The 13,187-nt window shown below is 40.3% G+C and overlaps 1 protein-coding gene across 1 annotated transcript; it reads right to left on the reverse strand.

The window, feature by feature from the left end:
• Positions 1 to 375: 375 nt before the first annotated feature.
• Positions 376 to 12,657, reverse strand: RWDD2B (RWD domain containing 2B). Its single transcript, XM_030328908.2, has 6 exons — positions 12,503 to 12,657; positions 8,210 to 8,388; positions 2,502 to 2,728; positions 2,352 to 2,419; positions 1,865 to 2,227; positions 376 to 1,257 (listed from the first exon to the last, which is right to left on the reverse strand). The coding sequence occupies exons 3-6, from the start codon at positions 2,706 to 2,708 to the stop codon at positions 1,023 to 1,025; spliced, it is 873 nt and encodes a 290-aa protein (XP_030184768.1). The 5' UTR covers positions 2,709 to 2,728; positions 8,210 to 8,388; positions 12,503 to 12,657; the 3' UTR covers positions 376 to 1,022.
• Between the last annotated feature and the right edge of the window lie 530 nt (positions 12,658 to 13,187).

A 13,187-nucleotide genomic window follows, 5' to 3' on the forward strand; every position in this document is an offset into this window, starting at 1 on the left:
TGGAGGGCCACAAAAACCAGGTAGTGTGTTTATTTGACTCTAGGTCAATTGCTGAAACTAAATTTATAGAAAGCCATTTCCAGTATGAAAAATGTGTTGATCCAGTTTGCCAAGACCAAATTTTGTAAATTACCAATCTGATGAGTTGTTGAAATCTATTAAAAAGTTTGAGCTCTGGTGCCTCAGCCTTCTGTGAGGCAAGCCCAGGGACAGGGACAAGGGAAGTATACCAAAATAGAGAGGAACTGCCAACTCTGTTCAAGAAAAACTTCCACCTGTTTGTGTATCAAATGGCTGGGTAGATGCAAAACTAAGACTTTGGGAAAAGTCTACTTGGCAATCTGGCTTTCAGCTGCTAGTAACAGGCACAGAAAATGAAACGAAACTGGTTTTATTTCATAACAAGCTGTCTAGAGATAGGCAGGGGCTGGTGTTGGATCGGCAGCTCAACAACGTGGGGACGGGCATCTCTGTGGTTTTCTTGGCCCTTCCTGCCCTACTGCAGCTTCAGCCTTTTCTGTAGTGTCTGTGGCAGGAAGGCGAAGAAGAGGTGCCCTCGCTGCATCTGTGCTTTTGACCAGGAAAGCAGAAGTTTCCCCAGTAGTCCCCCACCCAAAGCCGTGTGTTGAGACCACCCCTAGTGGAAGAGAGGCTGGGAGAGTGAACATCTAGCTTTTCCAGGTTCTTAGTGGAAGCAGGGCTGGGGGGACAGGTGGGAGCAGATGGCAAGCTGGACCTGCCTCTCCCTCTGGTGTAATTAATTTCTCTTTCAAAATGGGTAATTTCTATGTCAAGAACTTTCTATCAACGATTTTAAGATTATACTTAAAACAGTTCTCCTTTCAGTTATGACATCTTTTTAACAGATACATTTCAGCTATACTACCTTTTTCCCCTCTTTTTTCCCCCCTAACATTCTGGAAGGGGGCTAAAAAAGAATTACTTCATCTTTCAAGAGACAGTGGGGGGAAAAGTCGAAAGGCCAACAGTGACAAAATACTTTCAACTACTCCTCTGCCCAGTCATTGTCCTTCCACACCAAAGAACATCTGGAAAACATTTGCGCAACCTTTGGAATTTAAAAACTGATACAGCTGACCGAAATCCATATGGTTTCCTCGGGCTCCATTCACGCTGAATACTTTTTCTTCAAAACATGAAAATTTTCTTTCTCTTTCAATTTTGTCATTTGCACCATCAAAAGGAATGTCTTCTCGATGGCGAATTAAAATTCTCTTCCAGTTTAATTTTCTGAGTCTGAAAAGAAAGTTTCAAAGTAGAAATACTGAGAATTTGTTTTGCCTTCTAGAGCACTGAAAATATAAGTTATATAACAGACTTAGCAATGCCTCTTCCTGGAAGTAAAGAAACCTACTTTTATCTCACAGGGATTTGTTTTAATCAAATATGATGCTGGTCACCATCCTATCCCCAAACTCATTTATTGCTACCGCCTCATATCAACATTTTAGAAATGTGGAAACTGCTCTCAGATTCTCAAGAGGACGTCTTAGAAATCCATTTAGGAAGTCAGTACAGAAATGAGAAGATTAGAAATCCCTTTGTTTCATAGGTATGCACAGTTTGTCACATTAGTAAGAAGAATCAGATCAATGGAACTGGAGGGGATCATAGCATATTGGGCAGCGGCTCAATTCAACAGTTGTTTATAGAACATCTCCTATGTGCACTGTGTCAGGGAAGGGGGGGTGATGCCAACCACGTGTAAATTCTGTCTTATCCACTGACTTGAGACTGAATCCCCGTAAGGTACAATCCCAGGGATATACTAATTCCCTCATCTCTAGTATCCTGTTTACTACTAAAATTATTGACCCAGCATACAAAATTTGTGAAAGCAAACCTTGACCAGAATTCTTCACAGGCACTTTGTGGGCCTTCCACACAAACAACACCAGGTTTCCCAGGCATGCTAAATCCAGAGAGGGAAAGCTCCTTTGCCCACTCTAGAATATTCTTTCTTTTGCATTTGTTGTAGATGTGATGGCTATAGATCCACAGTCTTGTGAGAATGAGATCAACTGGCTGGACTGTACTTCCTGGAGCAGGGCAAGGTGTGGTGTCTCTGCTGATATAGCCAGAAGCATGGTCTCTAACCCACTCTGTGGCATTCAATATACAGACATCTCCGAGACAGTTCTTTTGCAGGTATGCAGTTAGATCTGTGTTCAGCTGAGTCTGCTGAGATCTACTTAGTGATACTGATCTGATGGAAAAGATATGGAATACAAAAACTAAATCAATTTTCTTGCAACATAAAACAAACTTAAGAATTGCTTTCATTTTCAGATAAATTTGAAGTCTAATGTTGGCCAATTTCTGTAACATACCTGACAGTAATTTCAGGCAGAACTTCAGGGTATTTAAAGGGAAGAATACAGGCCAGAGAAAACATCACCTGATAAAAAAGGAAGAACATGTCCTAAGTGCTGTTTTAAGTCTTGATATATTTTAGTTCTTCCAAAAGCAAACTGAATTACCATTTCTTCCTCAGATATGTCCAGATTCATATTGATAGTAAAGTAAACTTTTGAAGATCGTCCATCCATTGTCCTCTTTTCAATACAATCTTTCACTTCTGCTAAAGCCAGCTGGTCATTCACTATGAGCTCGTTTTCACCGGGGAACATACTGGAGAGCAGGTCTAGCTCAGAGAGCTGGGCCTCTGCCTGTTCAATCCCAATCATTTTTGGATATCTGTAAAATTCTAAGGAGGTGAGGATAAGAGAGATAATTTATAAATACAATGTTGGGAGAACTTAATAGATCAATATAGGTACTTATTGAAAGTGTATTTGATTTCTTCATAAAACATGAAATTTAAACAGATGTAATACACTAAGGATCCAAACCATAGGCCAATCCAGTGAAAGCCATAAAACTCTAATAATAACCAGGCACCAAATTCCTCTGTATCTAGATAGTTGATCTGGCATCTTGAGCTACCACAATGAGCAATTTCCTTGAAGTAAATTAATTATGTAGTCAAGAGTCATATCAATGATATAGCCAGGAGAGAGGCTATGACTGGTTACTTTGGAAACCTAGAATGAATAGAGTAGAGTTAGTTATGTAGATGGTAAATATTTTTCTCTTAATATTAGTGTTTACTGGTTTTTAAAAAGCAGAAGACTGTGAAGAAGAGAAAATAAATGCTAATAATCCACAGTGCAAGTAACCCCTACTAACATTAAACAAACAAACAAACAAAACAAAAACAAAAACAAAAAAAAGGACAAGGTAAAAAAGTCCAATGGTAGAAGGTTGAAAAATGAAGATACAGTTTCTGCTGGTGATCTCTTCCTCTATCTGCCTAAGTCTCCCGTCCAAGGCAAAGAGTTTTGGTATTTCAGAAACAAAACATTTTAGGCATGACATATATACCTCTATAGAAAATAGACGGTGGTATAAAGTTTAAATGTATGTAAAAAGTGAGATATATAATCAAAGTATACCCACAGGGATCACATATACATATCTCCCCCCCCCACTTCTTCCCCTCCAAATATATGTTGCAGATCTATTCACAGTCAGTACATAGGGGTTTGTCTCATTCTTTCTAGTGGTTGACTGTCAGACTGAATCATGCAGACATGTCATGATTTATTGCATTCTTTACCTATTGATGGGCACTTGGGTTGTTTCCACACTTTTGCTGTTATGAACTCTTCTACAATAGAAGTTCTTTTTAGATATACAGTTTGGCAAACTGTTAATACTGTGTACTCAAGGGTAAGTTTGTAGAGGTGGCTTGCTGGAGCAATAGGTACAACATTTAAAATTTTGGCAGATATTGCCAAGTTGTCTTCCAAAAGTTGCCATACTAAAGCTTAAGTTTTACATAGTAACCCCTCTCCTGTTTAAAAACAAAGAATTCTTTTTTTGATTTATTTAAGTAATCTCTATCCCCAACATGGGGCTTGAACTCACGACCCTGAGATCAAGAGTGGCACACTCTTCTGAGCAAGCCAGGCAACCCTAAGAAAATTCTAATAGTCTTTTTTTGTGGTATTTTGTTTGTGTCTGTGTGTACCACTCATGAGTTTTTAAGTAGGCATATTCATCAACTTTTGCTTTCATAGCTTCTGGATGTTGAATCTTTGTTAGAGAAGTCTTCCTCATTCCAGGCTTATAAAGGTTACTGAGATGCTAATCAAGTAGGATTTTTAAAAAATGTTTAGTTATTTATTTTGAGAGAGAGAGAGAGAGCGCGCGCGCAAGTGGGGTAGGGGCAGAGAGAGGGAGAGCAAGCACGCTCCACACTGTCAGTGCAGAGCCTAACCTGGGGCTCAAACCCACAAACCGTGAGATCATGACCTGAGCCAAAGTCGGACATTAAACTGACTGAGCCACCCAGGCACCCCCAAGTAGGATTTTTTAAAAGATAATTTAATTGCATTTTCCCGAAAAAGTGTGGGGACTTCTGATAAAACATGGAGGATGAGTCTTATATAAATATTTCCCTTTCTCTGTGACCCCATTAAAATGAGAGTAAAAGGATAAATTCTCAAAGACAAAGGGAAAGGGAGTAACAAAAGCTATTAACAAAATTTTGAAAGGTGGAAAGTGGCAAGTGAGTTATAACTAACTTACATTTCAGCTTTCTTTCCTCTATTAGCTGCTTGGTCAGGTGGGTAGGGAAGTTGCAGAACTTTAGGAAGGCTCAGGAACCAGCACTAGGTGCCTTAGAAAGCAGCTAGAAAACATGACTTTGTTGAAAGTCTAGAGTCTAGACTTAACAAGATTCTAGTTTAGGATTTCTCAATCTTGGAACTATTGATATTTCAGACCAGATAATTCTTTGTGTATATGGGTTTGTGTGGGGGTGAGGGGGGCAAATCTCTGCCTTTTAATTATTGTATTTAGACAATTTACATTTAATACAATTACTGATATGTTAAGGCCTAAGTCAACTATTTTATTTTCTGTTTGCTTTCTATATTTTTCATTTCTTTGTTTTCTTTTCCCTGTCTTTTGTAGCTTGAAGATATTTTGGAGTTCCATTTTGGTTAATGTATAATGTTTTTGCATTTCTTTTATAACTTTTAGTGGTTATTCTACACACACCTATATAAAACATCTCTCTCTCTCACACACACACACACACACACACACACACACACACACACACACAAAACATCACCAGTGTCTTATTTTAACAGTTTGATGTGCAGAAACTTTGTTACTTTATGTTCCTTTACCTTCCCCCATTTGTAATATAATGACCTTAAAATTTTCTTCTGTATACATTTAGAACCACAAGAGTGTTATACTTTTTGCTCCAGCCACCAAGTATAACTTAGAAAACTCAACAGAAGGGAAACCCATTTTATTTGACCATACTGTTGCCTTTTTCATGACATTTCCTCCATAATAATTCCTTTTTTGTTTCTTTTCCATATAGAGAACTTACTTGAGCCATTTTTTTAGGGTAGGTCTGCTGGTGACAAATTCTCTTAGTTTTCCTTCATGTTAGAATTGTCTTGATTTACCCTTCATTCCTGAGGATATTTTCACTGGATGTGGTATTCTAGGTTGACAATTCTTTACTTTCAGCACTTGAAAAATATCATGCCTCTTTATTTTGGCCCCCAGTTTCTGGCAAGAAATATTCTCTTATTTGAAACTTATAGCTAAGGTTCATGTCTTGCTTGCTTTCAAGACCTTTTCTTTGTCTTTAGTTTTCAGAAGTTTGACTATGATGTCTTGATTTGAATTTCTTTGAGTTCTTTGTGCTTGACATTCATTCAATTTCTTGAATCTGTTTATGCTTTTTGACAAATTTCGGAAATTTTCAGCCATCATTTCTTCAAGTACTTTTTCAGCTCTGTCCTCTCCTTTTGGAATGACATGTTAGATCTTTTGTTATAGCCCCACATGTTCTTAAAATTGTTTGCTCATTTATTTTTGGCTTATTTCACTCCATTGTTTAGATTGTATAATTTCTATTATTGTGTTTTCCAGTTAAATGATCCTTTCCTCTGTCTCCTTCCTTCTGTTGTTGAGTCTATGTACTGTGTCTTTAATTTTGGTTATTGCATTTGTCAGCTCTAACATTTTCATTTGGTTCTTCTTTATATCTTCTATTTCTTTACTGAGACTCTTGTTTATTTATTTTGAGAGAGAGAAGGGGGGAGGAGCAGAGAGAGAGGGAGGAAGAGAATCTTGAGCAGGCTCTGTGCACTGACAGTACAGAGCCTGATTCAGGGCTCGATCTCATTAACTGTGAGATCATGACCTGAGCTGAAATCAAGAGTCAGACGCTCAAATAACTGAGCCATCCAGCTGCACCACCCCCTGCTTTTTTTGCTTGAAGTGTGTAATTGCTCACTGAAAAATTTTAATGATAGGTGTTTCATTTATTTTTTAAGATGTATTTATTTATTTATTTATTTATTTATTTATTTATTTATTTATTTATTTAAGTAATCTCTATACCCACTATTGGGCTTGAACTCATGACCCCGAGATCAAGAGTCCCATGCTCCTCCAACTAAGCCAGCTAGGCAGACTTATGATGGGTGTTTTAAAATCTTTGTCAGGTAATTCTACCATCTCTGTTATCCTGGCATTGACATCTATTTTTTGTTTTTTTCACCTAGTTTGAGATTTTCCTTGTTTTTGGTATGTGAGTGATTTTTTTATTGAAATCTGGACATTTTAGGTATTATGAGACTGAACACTACTCAAATCTTCCATTTTAGCATATTTTTTCTGATACTGCTCCAGAAAGGAGGGTAAAAAAATGGGGGACTTATGGCTGGGAGGGGTGGGAGTGCCTCCTTATTGCTACCCATGTGGCCTCTGCTAACACCATGTTGAGGGGATCCTTTGTTACTGACAGGCGGTGGTGAAAATCTGGACTCCCCACTAGGCCTTTTGGACATCACTGCAGCTGGGTGAAGGAGAGATGCCTTGTTATCGCTGCATGAGAGTGGAAGTACAGGCTCCCCATGTGGTCTGACATGGATGTGACACAGGTCTAACACCAAAACTGTGGTAAGGTCCTTCTTATCACCAGGCAGGGAGGAAAGTCCTGGGTCCCTAATCATATTGTTTTTGGTACCATCCTGACAAGGAGTGGGCACTGAGTGCTTATTACAGCTCAGTGACGATGGAATCAAGGCTCTTTTTGCTGGTGTGGGTCAGGTAGAGGCTACAGTGTTTTCTGTGCTATTTGCTTGGTGTAGAGCATTTAACTATCTAAATGTTTTCCATCTTGCTTGGCTACACCTTTCTTGGTACTTTAGAGAGAGCAGGCTTTTTGGGGGCTTTAAAATTCTTTTTTGGTCTGTACCCTTGGTATTTCTGGTTTGCTGCTTCTTTAATCAAGTCTGGGATATTTGAGGCAAAAAAGAATACTGAAGGAAGTTACCACTGTGTCCTTCCTTGGGTCCCAAGGTCCCTAGTTGATCTGCCTTCTTCTCCACTTCTTTTGCGTTTGCTTTAGAAATAATGTTCAAGATTCCTAGTTGTATTTAGCAGGACAAATTAGGAAAAGTATACCTATTATGTTGTTCCAAAAGTGGAAGTCCCCCCAACATGATAATTTTAACTTATCAAATTGGCACGTGTTCAACACACACACACACACACACACACACACACACACACACACAAAGGTGGTTAATGTCTGGTAAGTGTCACAGAAGAAAAAGTTGCTATAGGAAAAACTGGTCTAAATATTCCAATTCTGTGAAGCTGACCTATGGAAAAAAATCAGACATTGTATAAAAAAAAGTTTTTTGTAAGGATGTTCACTGCTTATTATTTACAATAAATCAGAAATGACCTAAGTGTTCAACAATAGATCAGTTAAATAAATATGTATCTAAATAGTAGAAAATCATGAGATCATTAAAAAAATGTATATTAACACTGATGTTCATGATACATGGTTACCTAAAAAAAGTAGATTGTAGAAGGATATAAACAATTATGGTCTTACTATTCTTGTTGTATCATTACACATACATGAACAAAGTCAGAAAGAGAATTTACCAAACTATGAACAGTTGGATAAATGTGGGTGGAGGGAAGAAGGGAAGGACTGATTTGTATGTTTCTGTATTGTTTGAAGTTTTAGGATTACTATTTAGTGCTTCTGAATTCAGAAAAAAAGAAAGGTTACACATCTGAAAAGAAAAACAGAGCTCAGTCCCACTGCTGCAAAGGAAACATGGCTTACCTTCTCCAAGAGAATTTACTCTGTGAAATCAAACACCATTATCTTGGTTAATCCTGTCTGTCTTCATGGAATTCTTCTCACCTCTGATAAACGTTTATTGAGTAACTACTATATGTAGAGCTTCATCCTTCATTCCTTCCTGGGGTTTTCTTTTTAGTTTGAGGATCAGGACGTATTATCTAATAAGATATATAACAATGAAGATAAAAAGGCTAAGCGTTAAATGACCAGTGTAGGCATTATCGTGGGGATTAAGAGGAGTGCACGATCAATGAAATGGGCCATCAGGAAAGATTTAAGGAAGGAGACAGGATCTGAGTGGAACCTTGAAGAGAGGCTGAGACCAGTGGAGAAGGAGACATAGTGGGGAGAGAAGAAAGGTCTGTGAGGCAGGAAAGCACAATTAAATTGGTATGGGCCTGAACCTGTCCCTTCCTCACAACTCTGACCACCAAGGCCTGGTTAGGGGCTCATCATTTGGACAATTATCTCTTGTGCTAGTTACTTTTTGTTTGTCCCCTAAACACATGCTTGGTCCTTCTTTTCCCTGCTCTGGACTCTGAAAAACTGACTTCTGCAGCCTATACCGTTCAACTTTTCTGCTTTTCTTATGGTTAGGTTCAGCTAATGCCCCGTCAGGAAGGAGGAGGATCGCAGGAGAAAGAGGCTAGGGTATTTCTTCACTACCGCTTTCCTGTTTGGGTGGGATTCTAACAATGGCTGTGACCCCTTCAGACCATAGCTTTTGTGGGCAGTCCTTCTTCCTCAGTGCCAGCAGACCTTTCAGGCCTCGGGGTAGTAAGCGTTTCTTTCAACCTGGCCATACCTCTGTAAACAGCCCCTTCATTAAGCAGTCTCTTTAAAATTTCAAAGTTGAGTGTATATCTATTTCCCTTTAGAACCTTGACTCCTCTTACCTGGACTCTGCCTCCACCAACTCATGCGCTAAACTGTCATTATACATATTGTATGCAGTGTCTAACAGAGGTCTATGAAGACACTCAAGAGAGTACCAACTATCTAATAGAGAAATGTTCACATAATTTGTGATTGAGTGAGAGGGTTGCAGTCTGAGAGGAGGGGTCCGGGTGTGTTAGGTTTCCCTCAGTTGATGGCAAACTAGCCCAAGACCCTGACAGCTACTTGGTGGAGTGAATTCATCCCAGTTGGTGATCTGGCTGTTAGTTTCACAGACTGGTAGCACAAAACACCAGCACATGTAGAGGGAATCCAGGTCACGAAGGTGCCTTGGATGATCCATTATCAAGCCCTCTAGCAACATGTCTCTTCCGTTATTCAAATCTTCTTTATTCCATCCAATATAACTGATCATTTTTTTAATATCAGAAAATGGTATTTGGTTGACAATTGAGCTAGTTCACTGTATGGTACTTTTAAAGAATAAAAAAGTTCTACTTAAAGAGAAATGTCAATTACTCACAGGTGGCAGATCAGTAACAGTAATGGGTTCTGTCACAAACACTTCAAGGATTATGAGAATGACTAAATTTGGTGGGGTGTTAAGTTCATTAGGATTAACTGGATAGGAATCAGGAAAATTTGAGGCACTCTTGCACACAATAGGCTGTCTCCACAGATCAGAGCATAAATCAATGCCAACACATCATTCCTAATCCCAATGCTTTTTCAACTTAAAGTCATTAAAACATGGTTTATCAGGGTGTCACTGCCATGCTGGGGAAAAAAAAAATTACACAAAGCATTTTGGGCTTAAATAAGTTCTGGAAATGCTGAATGACACAAAGTTTAACAAGCTTCTTTAGGGTGACCATGAGTCATGCCATTGTACCAACTTAGTTTAGCATTTATCTTAGACAAAAATAACCCCGTTTGGAAAGTAAATTATATGGGCACACTTTTTGTGTGTGGCATCTCGGTCTTTATTGTTACATTCCAATATGCATTGTGAATTTCTAAGAAGTTTAGGATACCGAGTGTCCCAAACCTATTTGACCCCAGAACATTTTTTTTCCCTAGACCTTCTACACAGATCAGGAATCCCTGGTTTGTCCTCAAACCACCCCAATTTAAGTAGTTTAAATATTACCAGAGCTACTCACCATCTTTAGGCCTTTTCAAAAACTGTTACAGCAGCAAACACTTCTCCCTCCCTTAAACACAATGTTTCCTTTACTAGTGACTTCGTATAATTTTATACCCTATTTCCATTTGACATGCTACCTTAAGCATTTGCTCTGTTATTAAAAAAAATATTCATGTAAGTATTTAAAATCCCTGACCTCACTGGAATTCCATGAATATCTTTTCTAGTCTGTTTTATTTTTTAAATGTTTATTTTTGAGAGAGACAGAGAGAGAGGAAAGAGAGTGCACAGAGGGGAGAGGCTGAGAGAGAGGGAGACAGATAATCCTAAGCAGGCTCTGTGCTGTCAGTGCAGAGCCCAACATGGGGCTCGAACTCAGGAACCCAACTGTGAGATCATGACCTGTGCGTCAGAACCAGACGTTTAACTGACTGAGCCACCCAGGCACCCCTAATCTGTTTTAAAAGGAATCCAAGAAACAACTGGGTAGATGGCTATTAGAGGAAATGAATTTACTTTGGCTTTTTATCATAGTGGCTTAAGGATGTACTCTGTGACTTAGACTGCCAACGTGCCCGTACCAACTGTGTGACCTTAGGCAGGTGGCTTAATTTCTCTGTGCCTCGATCTCCCCATCTCCAAAATGGGAATGATAGGGTCACTTGAGGATTAAATGATGATGTTGGAAAGTGCTGAAAACAATGTGTGGCGATACAGCAAGTACTATAAAAGTGGTTGCTATGATTGTTATTTGTTATTCATCCACAGATGTTTCTTGAGTCCCTATTGTGTGTCAAGCACTGTCCTTGGCATTAAGACTATAACAGTGAACAAGAATCACACAAAAATCTCTGCTATCATTGAGACTTAATTCGGTGGGAGAAGACCGTGACAACAAAAAACAAATATGTATCTCTAGTGGATAAAGACTGAAGAAGATGAAGGGGATAAGGAACAAGTGGGTAGGAGGGAGGAGAGGGTTTTTCAACTGCACACAGGGTAGTCAGGGACCACTTCTCTGCTAAAGGTGACTACAAGGAAGAGACTGGGAGGGACTGAAGAATGAATCTAAAGCATTAAGAGATTGGAAGAATGGATTTGGCATTTATTTAGGTAGGGAAAATGGTGGAAACCTGAAGCCTGGTTTTAGAAATATTATGGAATGGGGGTGCCTTGATGGCTCAATCAGTTAAGCCTGTGATTTGTGATTTCTGCTCAGGTCATGATCTCACAGTCCTGAGTTTGATGGGTGGCTCAGTTGGTTAAGCAGCTGACTCTTGATTTCTGCTCATGATCTCATGGTCTGTGAGTTCCAGTCCCGTGTGGGGCTCTGTGCGGACAGCATGGAGTTTGCTTGGGATTGTCTTTCTCCCTCTGTCTGTCATTCCCCCCTCGCACACACATTCTCTCTCTCAAAAATAAATAAACATTAAAAAAATAAAAATAAAAAATTCTCTAACAGTACATTAAAAAAAGAAAATATGGAATGAAGTGCCTATTAAGACACCTATTCAGTAGAGATGTTCAGCAGACAGATGTAATTATGCACTTTATGAGGTATCCAGGTGGAGATGTAATTTTGGGAGTAACCAACATACAATAAAGGCATGTTTGTTTGGTCACTCAGGGAGTGAGTGAAGTTGGGAGAAAGTCCCACAGAGTCTGGAGGTCTGGAAGATGAAATGGAACCAGCAAAGAAGTTTGAGACCCGTGTGCGGACAACTCTGGGAGTGATGTCACAAATATATAATTTACTTGTCAAACTTATTTCCGTAGATGAGATTTCAGTGCAAACAAACAAAAAAATCTCGAAGAGAATTTTCTGACTCAAGATTTCAATGAATGCTGTACAAAGGTAGAATAAAACTTGAGTTTCCTAAGTGGAGTCATTCTTTTTTCCTCGCAAATTTTTATTTTACAGAGGGGATGGGGGCCAGGCTGCACAGGACCTGACACTGGGCAAGCGGCTGGAGCCCGTAACCGAAGCCCTGTGCGCAAGAGCCGTCGCCCCTAACACCTGACCCGCACCGGGGGTAGTGGCGGATGGAGAAGGGGGGGGGGGGGGTGGTCCCGGCTGTGGGCGGTGTCAGGAATTGCTCTAACCAATGAGCAGCGTGTAGCCCGCTGGAAGGCGGTGCCACTACGTCGCCAAGTTGCCTTAGGGTAAGACAGGCCCGCAACATGGGAAACCCCCGGTGCGGCTGGGTGGCAGTAGACGGAAACCTCACCTGGAGCGATAGATCCCCTCCGTGCTGGAACCCCGGATTTTCTGGCTGCACGAACAGCTCAGGTCTCATCCAGAAGAAGCCTCAGAATTCCAGAGCTAGGCAATCCGAAGCCCGCAAACTCCAGCGGGGCGGCCTACGGGAAGTGAGACGACACCCTCCCGGCTTGGCGCATGCGCGCGCTCGGGGCCGCGCGCCCCGGAAGCCCAGTGATGCTGGCCGGTTGGTCCTGGCACCTGCTGGGTGGCTGGGATTCTTGGCTCCGCTCTGTTCTCAGTCATAGAGTTCTTCTTATTCTACCCTATGGGGATTTGCCAGCTGCTGCCACTGTCACGGAGAAGTATTAGCACTGTTTCCTGGGTCAAGGAATGGCCTATTAAAGTAACTAACGCTCCTCAAATTCAAGCCTGTGTAGGAATCATTCGGTTTAATGTAGCTTGGGTTTCGGTACGTAGATATAGGGCCCCCTGTTCTGCGTTCCTAACATCTTCCCACACAATAGGGATGCTGTTGGCCCCTGAATGGCAAGGCATTAGGGAGAGGTGAGCCTGGATGGTGGTTGTGGCTGACGACCTTAGGAAATGCCATGTGCATGCATAGAACTTTATCTCGGCTAATAAAAGGGTAGTTTGAAGGCGACTCCACCATGAGAGTAATTTTTAGATTTTTCTTCACAGTCTAAATATCG

Source organism: Lynx canadensis, chromosome C2, assembly GCF_007474595.2.
Source record: "Lynx canadensis isolate LIC74 chromosome C2, mLynCan4.pri.v2, whole genome shotgun sequence".
Lineage (NCBI taxonomy): Eukaryota > Metazoa > Chordata > Mammalia > Carnivora > Felidae > Lynx > Lynx canadensis.

Bases quoted from the DNA above. Each gene is read 5' to 3' on its own strand.
- RWDD2B (XM_030328908.2), bottom strand. From the start codon at position 2,708: ATGATTGGGATTGAACAGGCAGAGGCCCAGCTCTCTGAGCTAGACCTG. The intron at 2,228-2,351 runs GTATGTTACAGA...CTTTTCCATCAG, and splicing joins CTGCCTGAAATTACTGTCAG to ATCAGTATCACTAAGTAGAT. The intron at 1,258-1,864 runs GTTTGCTTTCAC...CTTTCTTTTCAG, and splicing joins TGTGAAGAATTCTGGTCAAG to ACTCAGAAAATTAAACTGGA.